We start from the raw sequence: 17,204 nt of genomic DNA on the forward strand, positions 1-17,204 counted from the left end.
CCATCTGACCCTTGTGCTCCTCATCAGCTGAAGGAGGCTTGATGACATTTTGTGCTCTGCTGAGGTTTGCTGGGAGGTGCCCAATGCCTGGGGGCTGGGGTTGCCCAGCGACCCCGGCTGGGGGATGTGATGGCTGCCAGGCCCTGCCATCACCCACCTGGGGAGCCCTCACGCTCCCATCCCCGGGGAGCTACAAGCCCCCATTGTGCCCTGACGGGGCATGTGCTGGTGTGTGGGCACATGCACTTGTGTGTCAGAGAGAAAAGCAGATGCAAACAGGAGCCAGGCTGCAAGGCCGAATGAACTGGCACACATTGTGGAAGACAAAGTTGAAGCAGAAGCTTGGAGACCAAACAAGTAAAAAGCACAGGAGCCCATGCATGGACGACAGGACAAAGGGCAGGCAGAAGACACGAAAAAAAAAGAAAAGGGGGAGGGGGGGAACTCAAAACAACCCACAAAAGGAAGGACTATTAGGGTGCTTTGAACAAGCACCCTTTACTTCCACCCTTATACATACTCATCCTGAATAACCCTACAACATCCAAAGTTGCTCGGAGCCAACTGATGCTGCTTCCACTGGTACAGGTCCCTCTCCTCTCCGTGTGTGCCACATGCACCCAACTTCAGAGGGGTAGTACGCTGCTTTTCCTACAGTGCAAAAAGAGGCCCTGCAGTATTTCCTAACTCCCCAGGGTTTGACTTTGCAACACAGTGGGGTTTTTTCCACATGCATTTTATGATTGTCTTTAGTTAAAATCAGCTTGGATAGATAAAATTTCCTTCAATCATCTCTCAGCTCCATCATGTGTATGCTAAACAGGACCTGGCTTGTTTTACAAAATAAAGTGTGCTAGATAAGGAAGAGGCACATGACCTACACTATATTTTCTTCCCCTGGTTTAGCAAACATAAAAGCACCACTATGAAATAGCTATTAAAGTTCTTTTTGCAACTAATAGTGAAAGAGTTTTATTATCACATTGCAGAAATGCTTTAGGGGAAATCTCATTTCGATTGTGTTCTCATGAGGAGGCTTGATGCTTTCAAACCACAAGTCACTTTGAAACGTTCAAGCACATCAGGCAGCTCCTGAAGGTGCAATGACACATTTTATCCCACCAGGAACCGCCTCTGTTCCCTGCTAAAAGAACCTGAAGTTCTGCAAGAAGTACTTTGGGGGTTGGAACCAGTTGATTTTTAAGGTCCCTTCCAACCCAAACCATTCTATGATTCTGTGATACCGCATCTTTCAAACAAAGTATTTTGTACATCAAGCCTTAGAAGTAATCTGGCATTGAAACTCCAATCTGACTGCACAGATTTAGTTTGTTTAAAGTTAACTTGTGCAGTGAAGGGTACCTGGAGATGCAGAGGATCCCTCTTTGTTTCTGTATTTCTCGGGTACACTGAGATAATGTACACCTCAAGAACTACTTGAGTGACCACAGGGGAAAGCTCAAACGAGCTTTCAATATCCAGAACTGGCACTGTGCAAAGGCACCACCACCTTCCGCAGAGGACCTGCCAGCAGACACTGCCTACCTCCCTACACGTCAATCACTCCCACCTTGTGATACCCACTAGCCAGCACCGGGGCTGGGACCACCAGCACATCTAACACAGTACCCTGCACACCTGTCAGATGGCTGCAGTTTCTGAACTACTCACTTGACTTGAGATAGTAATGTAAAAGGATTTTTCATAGCTCACACTCCCATACCCAGCTCTCTGTCCCCGACAGAGCAGTAGGGCGAGAGTGGGACACGGCTCTGCCAAACTGTGGCTCCCAGGCAGCTGGCCTTCAGGAAGAGAGAGGGTAGACTCTTCTCACGACTCTCAACACTTTTCAAAATGGTTGCTTCCACACACACTAGCTTTTTCTCACAAGCCCTCACTGTGTAAAATCCCATCCAGAATTAACCAGTCATTTCTTTGACTTTTTAATTTTAAAAATAATAAAATAAATAATCTGTAACAATAAAAAAAAAAAATCAGGGCACTCTATACTACTTCGGTTTTATTCAACTCTTAAAGGGGAAAAGTTCATGCAAAAGTTGATGGAAGCCTTCTCCAAGTAAAACTCTCAGTGTCCATCCACCATTTATCTGCACCATAAGGTTCAAAACCTCACCAGAGCAAAACTGAGCAGTGCCCTGTTGCAGAGCAAAGTATCCCATAATCGCACTTAACCTAAACAACGTGCTCCCAAAAACACTGACAACACTACAAAGTGAGACCAGCCCCACATCCAAGGAAATTCAGGACCAAGGGAACTACTTAAGTGACAAGCTTGCTCATCACGAAGCTACAGATTCGTCGTCATTTTTTGGCATGATGCAGTCTGAATTCCTTCCCATGTTTTGTGAACAGCTGAACTGTGTTCCCTTACAAAAGAAATTAATATGGCAGCCTGTGTACATCTGCTTTAATCTTAAAACAAAAGCAGTTTTGCTATCTTTAGTACAAGCATAATAAAAGCACCAAAAAAGCACAGATGGTTTGGATTTTCTTTGCAGAAAGCCAGAGAGAAGACCGACATCTCAACTGTTTATGTAGTCACAACCCAATGCATGGCCACAGCAAACCAAAGGGGGCCACAGTAAGTACCTCTTTGTCAGCATCTCAGATATGGACTGCTTTCAGTCAGGTCTTACAAAAAGCATGAAGCAACTCTCTGCTCACAGATTAATGCTTTTGTTCATACAGATTTAATTTATATTGTTAGTAAAACACTTAACAACGGCCACACTAATGGCAAACAAATTAATTCCAATAAAGCTAAAGCAAACACTACTATTATGTTTAGGCAACACAGAACAAAACCCTTGAAAACTCAGCATTAAAGGAGTTATTTATGGTCATTGCTCAGCCCTCCTGCCCCCATCATTTGTGCATTAGAAATTTCCAGGCTGCTCACTTGCAAACTCCTGACTTGTGGCAAAAAGTGGTGCACATTGGTAGCCAAAAAGTTCATTTTGCAGGAATAATACAGTCAACTTGGTCTGGCAGTCAGGGGTGTTTTTTTCTTTTGTTTGGGTTTTTGGTTGTGGTTTGTTTTGTTTGTGCCCCCCCACCTTTTTTTTTTTTTTTTTTTTTTTTTTACACAACTCAGCTTTTCTTGTAAAATATCTCACGCCAGGATGAAAACTTTCCCCTTCCTGGAATTAATCAAGTTGATAGTGGTTTTGGAAGAAAGGCAAGTAACAGGAAAAAAGCAAGGACAGAACATGTACAACTTATCCAAGAAGCACTTCATAATCTGCTCTGTATTTTTTACGTACTAAATACACAGTAGTTCAGGGGAAAACACACAAAGAGGCTTTTCCCTATTATCCTTTAACAAATATTCAGAAAATAACAGTCATGTAAAAACATCGCTCCTGATATAAAGCAGATAAAAAGGCAAGCTGAATTAGCTCCTGAATTGGTGGGGGGGGAAGAGAGTTTTCTGCTACAGATATTGCTTGCTTTCTTTAGCATTATGAAATGTCTTTTAAATATTTCTATGCTATAACAATCAGTATTTTGGAGAGTTTAAAAGAGCCAGACTAATCATTTTTTCAATTAGCAAGTACTTAAAAAGTAAAAAAAGATGGCACATCAGAAAAAATAACTTATTCAATTTATGAGTGCTTCCACCTGAATCAGTGATCAAACATCATATTTAAAAGTAACATCTGGGGTTTTGAAGCAGCATTTCCATTAAGGAAAACATTTGCTGCAAGGCCCTACAGTTGCATTAAATCCTACTAGGCATGGAGAGGCTTTTGTGCATTGCAGTTACGCTCCATTAAATGCTTCACAGGAGGGACGGGACAATGTGGCTCAGTGGGCTTGCAGGACATTCACGGCCTTTGCAGCCTTGCTTGGTTCACCAAAATCTCTTTCTAAAGAGCACGGGACGGAGAAAGCATGGGCGAGCGGGGCACAGCCTTCGCTCCTTGCAATTCCTTCCAGGCGACGCCCCACAGGCTGGGGTACCCAACGCCACCTCCCCAAGCTGGGCAGCGGCTGGGACGGCGTGAGTGCTGGCCGTGCGAGGCAGGGAGGCCTGTCTCCCCACGGATGCTGCCCGTGGATGTTCCCGGCGCCCGGCTCGCATCCGTCACGAGCTCTGTTTACTGGCGCATCAACAGATGCTTGCAGCGAGAGTCGCTGAACTTTGACATCCGGCATAAAGATGTAAACACTTCTCCACAGAAGACAAATCCTGAGTACTAAAAGGCGTCTGGCTGACTATTTCCATACACATCCCTTAAAAACAACATCAATAAAGACCCAAAACACACAGAAAAAAAAAACCCAAACTCAAAAGCCAACATGTGAACAGATACAGCACCAAGCTTTTTTAAGTATACTAATCAGGAGAATTATTACAAGTAAGCCAAATATAACTAACTGCAGAATAAAATTAACTTTACAGTGTTTAGACAGATGGAATCAGATTTCCTGGCATAAAGCTGCTGAATTTGGCATTGATCCTGAGCCCCAAAGGCAGGGGATCTGCTGCCCAAAACACACACTAACTACCCAATGGCCAGAGTCAGTAGTCACTACTCTTCATAAGCACCATTAATTAAAAAGCATGGAAGTCTTCATAAATAAAGTTTGCAGAAAGAGATGGATTCATTTAACACTAAAAGTAGCCAAGACCAAAGCCCGCTGCACGTATTTGTGTATTTTCTTAAGAGGCTGTATATACAAGGGAGCACACAAAGGACTTATTTAAAATGCTCCCTTGTAAGGGTGTATTTCAACAGTAATGGTAATAGATATTGAATTCAGGGAAATGTCCAAAAAACCACTGTTTGGAAATAGTGTTGAGTCTTCACATGGAAGAGCTAGAAGCAAGCATGACACTTTTTAATGCTAACCAAGAAAATCCTTGTCCAGAAGGATTTACTTCTCCAATGCCTGATCCTATGAACCAATGCAGCCAAACACAGCATTTACTGATAAACAGTCCTACTGACTTCAGTAACTTAAGCCAAGTAACTTCAGTGGTGTTATTCATGCCCTGTGAATATGAACGGAAGACTCTTGTTTAAAAGGGCTCCTCACAGTAGCAAAGGCTAGCATAAGAGAGTCCCAAGCGAGGGTGTGAAAGGACACAAGGCGAAGAAAAGAGTCCTTATGAAGTGCTTAACCACTGCCTTCAGGTTTGGGATTATTTTTTTTTTCCTTTTAAACCAAAAATGAGGAAAACATGAACTCTCCCGGTATAACCACACAGTAGCTTCAACGTAATCCTATTGTTAACTCAAAAATCAAACAAAAGGAACCCCCCAAACCAAGCAAAAAAGTAAAAAAACAAACCCCAAACAAAGCCCAGGTCTAACTTTTCTGAATGAGGTCACAATGAGAAACTCTACCAGCCTTCAAACCAGAAGGAAAAAAAAAAAAAGGTGAAAACCTCCACGGAAAATATACTTGAGCTGTGTTTAACAAGGAACATCTGTAGTCTTCTAATTCTTGAGATGCAGAAATGCCCCAGAAGAGCCACATTAAGTTAAACACACGGGAAAAAATACTTTTGTTGCTGGCCAAACCATTTACAGGTGCCTCTGATTCTGAGGGGCACTCTGCTAACATAGTATCATGCCATGAAGGACTTCTTTGTAAAGAAATTTCACAAAGTCTTTACTGGTGAAGTGTGACATCTGTTTTTAAAGAGCCTACATTTTTGGGATATTATTGCTCAGCTGCTTCTATTTATAACATATTTGATTTAAAAGTTCCTCTCAGTCAACTAAGCAGGTATGCAATTAAGTATCCTGAAATTTCAGTGTCAGACTCAGGACAGTTTGCAGCAATTGATTCAACTTTTACTTCTCCCTGGATGAATTTCTTCAGAGCAGACTTCCCCTACACCTACATTTATAGAAATTTTCCCTTGCAAAGCAATGGGCATTATTAAAAATGCATACTCTTAGGTGCTGTTCTGAAAGTCCTCAATGCTTAAAGGCTTAAACACAGACCACCGTGGCTACATTAAAAAAAAAAGGGGGTGTATGGGGGCATGCTGACTATACATTTATTGGCATTATTTTTATATACATTTGGATGTACAAGTGGAAGAAAAAAGAGAGAGTCCTAATTAGGAGACAAGAAAGACGTTCTTAAAATTAATGCCACGCAACTCAAGACAGCTCTTCAGAAAGATTTCACTCTCCCCCAAGCTTTTTCTATCTGCTATCCATGCTTTCACTGGGGACAGTTTCAAGTGTGTCTGTACAAGTCAAGAACACAATGCAGTCCTCTTTCATGCAAGGGGAAGTTAGTAGTATCTGAAATAAAGTAAAGTTCACATTATTCAGAAAAAAAAGAAGGAGAGAAACTAGAAAGAGCTTTTTTCTCAACAGAATCACCGATACTCTACTGAACATACACAAGTAATTTCAAACAAAGCATACATTACAGCAGGGCTTTTAGCATTTTATTTAAACATTCACTCGAGTACTTTATAAGCTCACACAACTTCGTTAAAAATTTATAGAATATGACGATGAGGAAACGTCTGCTTTACTGTAAATAAAACCCTTAAGGAAGAAATAATTTTAACCCTAAAAACAGAGGTAGCAAAAATACCCTCAAACATGAAAAAAAAGATACAGTAATTGTAATGTCATCTTATATATATGTCTATACATACAAGGAAAGATTAGAACTTATTTTTTTAAGTCTGAGTATTCACAGACTGCACTGACCTACTTTGTATGTATATTCACAGACATGGTGTTTCCAAAACATCAGGCACAAGTCCTTCACCAACTCTCTGCACAGTAATGGAACAAAAAACAAATCAACAAATCAACCCACACCAACCACCAAATGAGTACTGCATCTTCTCTTCTGAAGAGCATCTTGGAGGTGCTTATAAAAAGAAAAGTGTTTACAATATGAATTTGTCTGCTCATCGCAGCTTCTTGCATCATTGTAGACCCTTCATTTTGAAGGCCATCCTTCAGATGGCTTTTGAAAGGCACTCCAGAGCCAGCTGCTGCCCAACACCATGAACACGTGCCAAGAGGAATCTTACACCTTTCAACTCCCACTCCTTTATTGTGAGCCAGGGTGGTGAAACACGGCCCTGATGTACTCTTTCCCTCCCTGTATTTAACGAGGCTTTCATCTATCCCTGTCCAGTGCCACCCTTTTTTTTTTTTCTTCATAAGGAGTTAAGACTGTTTCATAGCTATTTGCTCAGGGAAACTCAAACCTACAACCTGAAATTCCCTTTTTATTATACCATATTATATGTAACAGATATTCCACACAGGGTATCAAATCAGCTAGTTTTACAACCATCTCATGGAGAGGGTGACAGCAGCACACATGAGTACCACAATCATCTTCAACAGTAAATACCTAAAGGACTGCTTAGTTTGTGTGTAAGGGAGGGATTTTGTGTGTAAGAAGGGATTCAATACCTGATATGCAACTTGTTGAAATATTAAAAGGTTATGGCATATTCTCTCAAGAGTATTGGCATTGGGTAGGATTCCCTACAACCAACACCCCATCAGCATACAACTGTATGCTACCACAGGTTTTTGTGGTAAATTTATTTCCACCACTCAGAACAGAAAGAAGAAATTAAGTAGTAATGTACTGTGCTATGGTATTTCCATATTCTGCAAACCAATGTTGGCAAAGACTTGAAGTCCCAACTCATAAAAGTAAAGCCTGAGCACAACTACAGCAAACACACCTTCCTAGTCCCACTGGCCTGACAATCACATCTTGAGAAGTCACGCAAAACACTCAGTGGAAAGGCGAGAAGTACAAAGTCTAGTAGAAGCTACTGAATCAGAGATGAATAACACTGTGCTTTGATGAGGTCCCAACACTTTCATCAGTTTGTCATTAGACTTGCAAACAAGCTGCAGCTATCAAAAGGGTCTAGGAATCAAAAATCATCATCATCCCGTATTTCTGCAATCTCACCCCTTGCTTCCCCTGCCTTGTTCTTCTAAGCAATATACAGCATTGCAGGGATTGCCAAGCCATCGGAGGTAATCGTCAGGCATTATCTCAGTTTCATTTCACCTGCTTGTAACCTTCTGCAGCCCATAGGTAACCAAACAGCAAGGGCAGGATGGTCTAAAATCACAGCAGGAAAAACAACAGGAAAAAAAGGTTAACTGGCCAATGTCAGCTGGCACAGTTCTTTTACACACAAAGTGCACTCCTGAAAACATCAGCCTTGAAAAGGATTAGACTTATTAAATACTGTGAATCACTAGTATGCCTTCAGCTGGGCAGCAGCCAGCTCAGACCCACCAAGGAGACTAATGCCATGTCACAGGTCTGAAGGCTACTCCTTACATCCTTCCCATTTCGCACTACCTGCTTTAAACACAAGCAGGCCAAACCAAAGAAGTGGTTTCTTCCTAGTGGTGTTTATAGCACCAAGGTTTTCTAAGGAAATGTAATCAGTCAGATGGTATCACGGTAATGACCTGAGGCTTTTTCTGTATTACCAGAAGTTTCAGCTTGCATTATGTTCATCATGGAAAGGCAGCAACACCACACAACACATGCACACAAGACCATTATCAAGCAGTTTTTCCACTGGTGGATGCCAACATTAGTTCTGCCATCCTTTCCTAGGGCACGAAAGCAAGCTGTCCATTTTACAACAGCATCTGCAATTCCCATAAGGGTTTTGAAGCACAAAACACTTCTAAAAGTCAGGTTCCTTACAGCTATGTGTCCAATTGCAAAATCCTGTGAAAATTACAGGTAGCCCCTCCTATTAGTATGCAGATCACTCCTACAAGGAGCTGGAGAGGGCTTATGTTTAAATGAACGGCCCAATGCTGAACATTGCTTGGAGCACATGTTAATGTAACAACACACACAACAGCCTTCCTACTCCACAACCCAAATGTAATGGTGATGCTTTCATGTGATGGATCCTTCTTTTTTCAGCTTCAAAGAGCCAACAAAGGAGACAATCTCAGCCTCTCCACTTCACTGGACCTCAGATTTCTGTAGGACAGGTCAAAATATGCAACCTCCCAAATCTGAGCAACACTAAATGCACAATTTAACACGCAACCCACAGAAAACACACCAGCACATAGGTGGACTTCTTGTTTCTCCATGAGGAGGCTTTGAACCTAGTGGGAGTTGCTCTCAGCCTAGTTTTATGGATGTCTTCCCCAGTCCAATATATCTGATAACTTGGTGCAGGTGCAAAGGATCACAGAATCACAGAACAGTTTGGGTTGGAAGGGACTTTTAAAGGTCCTCTTGACCAACATCCATGCAATAAGCAGGGACATCTTCAACTAGATCAGGTCACTCAGAGCCCCATCCAACCTGACCTTGAATGTTTCCAGGGATGGGGCATCTACCACTTCTCTGGGCAATCTCTTCCAGTGTTTCACCACCCTCACTGTAAAAAATTTCTTCCTTGTGTCTAATCCAAATCTACCCTCTTTCATTTTAAAACACCATTACCCCTTGTCCTACCCCTACACCCCCTGATAAAGAGTCCCTCCCCATCTTTCCTGTAGGCCCCCTTTAAGTACTGGAAGGCCGCTGTAAGGTCTCCCAGAGCCTTCCCTTAGCCAGGCTGAAAAAAACCCAACTCTCTCAACCCTTCCTCATAGGAGGGGTGTTCCAACCCTCCGATCATTTTCACGGCCCTCCTCTGAACCCACTCCAACGCGTTCATGTATTTCTTGTACTGAGGGCTCCAGAGCTGGACACAGTACTCCAGGTGGGGTCTCATAAGAGCAGAGTAGAGGGGGAGAATCAACTCCCTCAACCTGCTGGCCACACTTCTCTTGATGCAGCCCAGGATACGGTTGGCTTTCTGGGCTGCGAGTGCATATTGCTGGTTCATAGTCAGTTTTCCATCCACTAATAACCCCAAGTGCTTCTCGACAGGGCGGCTCTCAATCCCTTCGTCCCCCAGCTGGTTGCCCTGACCCAGGTGCAGGACTTGCCCTTGGCCTTGCTGAACCTCATGAGGTTCACATGGGCCCACTTCTCAAGATCCCTCTGGATGGCATCCCATCCCTCAGGCACGTCAACCACACCACTTGGCTTCATTTGAAAACTTGCTGAGGATGTACTCAAACCCACTGTCTGTGTCACTGATAACGATATTAAACAGTACTGGTTCCAATACAGACCACCCCTGAGGGACACTACTCATCACTGGTCTCCATCTGCACATTGAGTCATTGACCCCTACTCTCTGAATGCAACCATTCAAACAATTCCTCATCCACCAAACAGTCCACCCATCAAATCCATGTCTCTTCAACTTAAGAGAGAAGGATGTTGTGGGGCACCGTGTCAAAGGCCTTACAGAAGTCCAGATAGATGACATCCGTAGCTCTTCTGTTGTCCACTGATGTAGTTGCTCCATCATAGAAGGCCACTAGGTTTGTCAGGCAGGACTTGTCCTTGGTGAAGCTACACTGGCTGTCTCGATTCACTCCCTGCCCTCCATGTACCTTAGCATAGCTTCTAGGAGGATGCAGGCATTGGCCCAAGAATCAACTGGTGACATCAGGAGAGCAGTGAATGGGAGCTGGAATGTAACAGCTATCAGGGAGTTGGACTCCCTGACTACTCTTCAGATGCTGAGGACAGCAGTGACTTTCACCCATCTCTCTGCCTCCCCAGGGATGTAGAACACAATGAAGTTTCGCCACCAAATACATGACCAGACACAGGTGCTTGTATGTGACCTTCTCTCTGTCATCCTGTTTCCTTTGCCACACACCCAGAGACTCTGAAGAGAAGAAAAACACCATTTTCTCTGTCTCAGACCCCAGTTGCTTAACTCCCATTTTCATCCCTCACTGCCAGGGCAGTAGCAATTTAACCTCAAGTAGGTTGTATCTTGCCCATCTAAAACCACTCTGCAACTCAGCCTGGTCTCTTCCTTCCCTGGAGAAAGGCCTGCAAGGAAAGTAAGGGTTCCCTGGCTCTGAAAGACATGCTTTCCACCATGCTTACCCAGAAAGGCATTAAGTGAAATTAGCAAGAACAGGCAGCATGTTTTCCAGCCCACCATGCTTTTCTCAGCCTCGTTCACTACCTGAAGCTACCTTTGTCTGGTAGGAAGAAAAACTGAGGGAACAGGCATCCTCCAAAAGTCACAGGGAGGGTTCTCTGGAGGTTGGTAACTGTTCTCAGCAAAACTTTTTATATCTGACTGAACATAAAACTGAAATTTCTTCAGCGAAGCTGAAGGAAGCTTGGATAAACCATGGCCTAATGAAGAGAATAAACAGTTAAATAAAAAGTAAGTGCATGAGAAAGCAGAGTACTTCCAAGATGTCAGCAACAGGCATGGCTGGCTCTGACTTCTTCTGGGGGTTAAAGAGAAAAATTTAAAAAAAAAAAATAATAATAAAAAAGAGGGGGAAACAAGCTCCACACCAGCTTCCTTCACCAGCCAGCAGCCAGACATGCAAGGCATGCACTGCCTGAGATGGCCAAGGAGACACCATCTCCATCCCTGCAGGCAAGCAGCAGCCAGGAGTGCTTGACAGCCAGGAAGCAGTTAAAATTTAAAAAAGAAACAGAAGGAAAAAACAAACCACAACAAAACCCAAACCAAAAATGCAATGAGGGGAGTAATGGTCCCCTTCCTTCACAGTCCTCTTGTGACAGGAGCTGGTGGAGCTACCCCAGTTTTGCTCTGGGAGGTGTGTCTTGCTGCCTCCCATTGAATCAGTGACACTCCACCACCACGATGCCTCAGCACCACATGCCAACCCTTCCCTTCTGTTATTGTAAGGGAATACAACCATGGAGAGGCCACCTACCTCCAGTAAACTACAGAACTACCGACCTATGTGGAACAAGGGCCTCACACCCAGCAACATTGCTTCAGCTTTGTCAGGCATCATCATAGCAACTGACCAGACAGGCAATGGGAAGAGCTATTAAAACCAAAGTTGCACATTCAGGTCACACAAAATGAGTATTTTATTCACAGACTTTAGACTTCTGGTTTCCCTTATGCCCTCCTCACAAGAACAGCTTCTTTTCCAGAGTGGCAAAAAGGAGGAAACATAGAGGAGTGATGCCCATACCTGACCATAGTCTGTCCTGAATACGACGACTCCTTCTGCACAGGAATGAACAGTACTGGGATAATGCTGATTATTTTCTCGCAGCCAGACCCGAGACCCCTACAATAAACAAAACAGAGTTATAGGTAGCATAATTGAAAACTGAAAAAAGACTTTCACTCTGTATTTTCCTGTATTTATCAAGAGGAAAGAAAACAAGAGTAAAAACCAAAAAAGCAAGTGAAAGAAATAATCTCTCAGCAAGTATTTGTTGGTTTCTGCCCGAACAGTAAACACAGAAGAACTACACTGAAGTGCCTTATTTTCATTTTTAAGTAGAAGTTCCGAAATGCCGGCAAGAGCAGCTGAAGCCAATTCTCCGAGTCATGTGCCTCGTGTTAGCACACGTAAAATTACAAAGCGGTGCTTGAATTTACACACAGTTTAAAAGATCCTCCTCAAAGCCAGCTGGCTCCCTACCTGTTTACTTTCAACCTCTGTTAGGCACTCACAGCAACTCCCCCCCCCTATCATCTTTCACCTTTTTTCTAAACCACTTTGCCCTTTATACGGTTCTCTTCTCTTGGCTGCACAACAACACAGAGGATTTAAAAAAAACCCCAAACCTAATAGCAAGGAAGGTTACAAAGAAATGACATTTTGTTTTTAGAAGTGAGGAGGCAACGGAGACACTATCAGTGAGGCATCTAAGTCAGTCTAGTAAGACAGGGTAGGCGCAGACTATTTTAATTTTCATCTGGCTGGTACATCCAGCATCAAGAAAAGAGATTTCCAGCACCGAGAACAAGGGAGGAACCGCAGTTGATGATGCAGCTGCAGCAAAAGCCAACTCATTAACAATACCTACTTGCTCCAGCATAGGAGAAGGCTTCAGGTGGCATGAAAACACTGAACAGCAGCAGCACCACCCCCGCCATGGTGTGACCTCCAACACAAACTATAATCCCGTTCTCTACAAATGGACAGCAGGCTCCACATCAGAAAGACAGTATTTTAGTGGCATTTATAGAACAGAGATTCTTTTTACCAGGACAGTCAAAAGTAAAGAAAAAGTAAAGGAGTGGTAGAAAAAGACTGGGATATACCCTGATAATCATAAGGTTGTGACTTTGGGTGTATGATCACTGAAAAAAATAATTCAAATATTTAATTTTGCATGCTAGCATCCAAAGGTTGTCCTTGCCTGAATTTTTTACACACAGAAACTAGACTTACAGCCTTGTTAAAGTTGGTGGGGTGCAGGATCGTGATTAATAATCATGGCAATTACAGATTTTTATTTCTGTTACATATTTAAGGCAAGCAGCCTGTGAGTCTACCTTCAGCTATGTTACAAGTTGCATATGCTTCAGATAATGTTGAATAAACATTATTCTTGTTTCTGTGATGGGAGAACAGCAGCTCCGAGACACAAAATAAAGTTAATGGAGAATGTAAAAACTTGTGCTGCTTGGTTTCTCTGAATGGTAAGAGCTCAGCTGCACACAGAGGACCTTGTAAGAGCATCCCTCATTTTCTTCCCCTCCATATTTTGACAAACTGCTTTCCATTTTAAATGCTGCAAATGCCTGTGAAGCTGTTTGCCCTTTTACCTCCAAAACCTTGAGCCAGATGGTTTCCAGGTTTACAGCAAGTCTAAGGCAGTTCAAATGCAGGGTATGTCGACTCAAATTTATAGGATGAGGGCAGAGGGGAGCAGAAGGGAGAGCGCTAGCACCCGAGGTGGGCAGGGGGGGAGCAGGGGACTGAGAAACAGCGGGGAAAGGACTCCCCAGAAGTAGTAAAACCAATAGAGAGGATGTGAACACTTAATTCATAACCCAGTGACAGCAGCAGAAGACTTCCACCTGCTCTCCCCTGGGTCTGCATTGGACTCCAGCTGTCAGAAAACCCAGGGCGCTGCTGTGTTTTTAATCTTCGAGTGGCATGAACACCCCCACGCTGACTGGTCCGAGGGCACTTCTCACTCTGCACTTTCCAGAGGGAGAAAGGCAGATGTGAGCGCACTGCTCTTGGACTTCCTCTGGTACCTCCCCACTGCAGCAAACAGAATATCCTATGTCACTTAACTATAGGCGCAGGAGCGGTGACAACTTTGAAGGAGACATCCTCGGTATTAAGGAGTATCTACCACAACTGTCAGGGTGGGAGACAAAGGGCTCTCTCACATTAATGCAGTTGCTGCTGTCAGCCCACCGTCCCCAAGAGCATCGGAAAGGGAAAACCTGAGGCTGCAGCTGCCCATCAGCCCCAATGGGGAGGTGCAATAAAGTGCTCAGCTGTACGCCGCTTAGTCCACAGTCCATGGGTCTATAGCCCATAAGCCATGAGTGCACAGCACTGTGTGAGAGAGATCACATACCCACGCTATACCATGCAATACATTCAGAGCAAGGTGAGCTGAGTCTTTTACCTCAGATTCCTGTATGGCCTCAGTCACCTCACTTTACCTGTCCATCACAGAAGGCTGAGGTTGGAAGGGACCTCTGGAGGGCATCTAGTCCAATTGTCCTGCTCAAGCAGGGTCACCTAGACCTGTTGCCCAGAATCATGTCCAGATGGTTGCCGAGTATCCCCAAGGATGAGACCCCACAACCTCTCTGGACAGCCTGTGCCAATATTCGGTCATCCTCACAGTAAAAATGTGTTTCCTGATGTTCAGTGGGAATCTCCTGGGTTTCAGTTTGCACCTATTGTCTCCGGTCCTGCCAGTGGGCACCACTGAGAAGAGTCTGGCTTCCTCCTCTTCATACCTTCCCTCCGGGTATATACATTGATGGGATCCTCCCTGAGCCTTCCCCAGCCTGAATAGTCCCAGCTCTCTCAGCCTTTCCTCATAAGAGAGATGCTCCAACTCCTTCATCATCTTTGTGATGCTTTGTTGGACCCTACCAAGTATGTCCAGGTCCCTCCTGTACTGGGGAGCCCAGAACTGAACACAGCACTTCAGGTGTGGCCTCATCAGTGCTGAGTAGAGAAGAAAGATCACCTCCCTTGACCTGCTAGCAACATTTTTCTAAACGCATCCAACAGAAATACCTATAAAAACTTCATGAGATGCAATACTCCTGAGTTAACATAGGACACCAGAAGAAAGAATTGTCAGCCCATAAAACAACCCCATTTAATCTGACAATCACTGTTTCATGTTTGAATATTTTGCTGTTATTAGTGGGATCGTTCTGGCCTAAAATGGAAGAACTATAAGGCTGTTCAGCTCATAGAAAATTTTTACTTCACTGAGCTTTTCTGCCTCAACCTAATAACCCCACAGGAGCAAGGCATAGAGAAGCTTCCTCCCCACACTAAATAACCATAGTTTTTGTTCACAAATTGTAATAGATTTAAATGACAGTGGCTACTGACACCACCAAGCTCTGGACAGCTGATGGCTCAAGGGTGGAGGCATGTATGCAGTCACCCCAAGCAGCAAAGGGAATTTGGCTCCAGACTTCCCACGACCCAAAGAAATGCTTTTGCCAGCCTGCTGCTGGACATGAAGTATCTGTACTAGTCAGTCTCTACCTCCCCTTCCTAGATGAATTCAATCCATCTAAGTGCACACACAAACAGCAAAAAAACCCTATTTGACAAAATGCAGTCAAGTTCTTCAAGTGCTTCAGGACAACCAAACCCCTGTTGATCCACTGGTTTATTTGCCAAAATCTCTGAGCTTGAGTAACATGAAGTTTATGCTTTCAAGGGCAATGAAATGCTTATAAACATTAAGCCGCAACAAAATTTGCCAAAACCTCAGCATTCAAAATAGCCTCTCACAAGGAGGAAAATGTTTTCCATCTTGAAAATAAATAATTAATTCAGCAATTTTTTTCTGGCTATGAAGGGGAAAAAAAGGAGCCTGCACAGAAATGTTCACTTGGTTGGGCTACTCCTAAAATAAGCTTTTTAAAGTTCGGAAGGGTTTGATTTAAACAAATGTACATTGTTAGGGGTCAATAGCTGCTATTCAGGGGAAGCTGGAACAATGCAGTTCACAAAGCCCGAGGCATCTGAAATGCAAATACGACGTGTTCCCTGGCAAGGTAGCTCAACAATACGGTATCTGTCCATGGGCTGGGTGCACTGCAAGGCCTTCCCGTCTGGGGATAGAAAACACAAAAAACTCTTGGCAAAAGACACCTCCCAAGCTATGCAAGTTACAGCCACCTCCTGTGCCCAGCTAAGTCTGCAACTGGGCTGCAATCCCTCTGCGATGCATTAGCTATGCACAAGTGACAGTTTTGAGAACAAAATCTTCACTCACGGTTAATTTATGGAGAAGACTTGTCATACAGGACCTGCCTGAAAAAAGACTCCACACAAGGCACATGGTGGCATGTTTTATTGATCTGAACCTGTTTTGGGGGAAGAAGCCTGGTAACTTGGGTTACTCCAGAGCTCCCTGACCAGCCACCCTTTCGTGGTAAGGGGGCAAACAAAGCCACAGAGCACTTCCTAAAACCCAATGGTGTTTATTTCCATGAAGCGAGACTGTAAAAATACTTGGAATAGCATTTGCAGAAGGGCCATATGCCATCATTTCCATAGCAAATAAATTTCTCCCAACTGCAAAAGGGAAAGGAAATAGGTTTGCACATCTCACAGCTGTAAGACGAGCTGGAGAAGTCCCTAGTCCTTCTACCTTGCAGATTTTGCTGCTGAAAATGCAAACACTAGCACTTACCTTCCTTCATATTCTGTTCTTGGAGATGACAAAAATCCATTCTTTTTTACTTTCTATAGGACATATATGCTGGAAATTACAAAACTAACCAAGAACTTTACCTCAACTAAGTAAAATGGTGGAGCATTTCATGCAAAACTGTATTAAGAAGCTAGACTTTGCATGCATACAGCATACTTTGTATGCTGAATAACTGTCTGCTTATTAATTACCTATATATAGAGTATCTATCTCTACATATGAAAAAGCATATATTGTATAACTGTGTCCTCATCTAAGTGAAAGCGCTACCCATTCACATGTTATAATGTAGCATGTTATAATGTAATATGTTATAATTCACGTTATAATGTAACAGTTGACTTATCAATGCAGTTGATTCAAAGCAGTTAAAACTGCTTTAAATTAAGGGTTATGCTGCATCTGCATTCAAAAAGCATTTTGCTATT

At 43.4% G+C, this 17,204-nt stretch overlaps 1 protein-coding gene across 1 annotated transcript in view; it reads right to left on the reverse strand.

Annotated features, from left to right (window-relative positions):
- MYO10 (myosin X) overlaps positions 1-17,204 on the reverse strand; it is a 172,026-nt gene that overhangs the window by 126,351 nt on the left and 28,471 nt on the right. Inside the window, exon 2 of the mRNA XM_074826408.1 lies at positions 12,072-12,170. Coding sequence (XP_074682509.1) covers positions 12,072-12,170 — 99 coding nt within the window. The remainder of the gene's footprint in view (positions 1-12,071; positions 12,171-17,204) is intronic.

This window comes from Strix aluco, chromosome 1 (assembly GCF_031877795.1).
Source record: "Strix aluco isolate bStrAlu1 chromosome 1, bStrAlu1.hap1, whole genome shotgun sequence".
In the NCBI taxonomy this organism is placed as follows: Eukaryota; Metazoa; Chordata; class Aves; order Strigiformes; family Strigidae; genus Strix; species Strix aluco.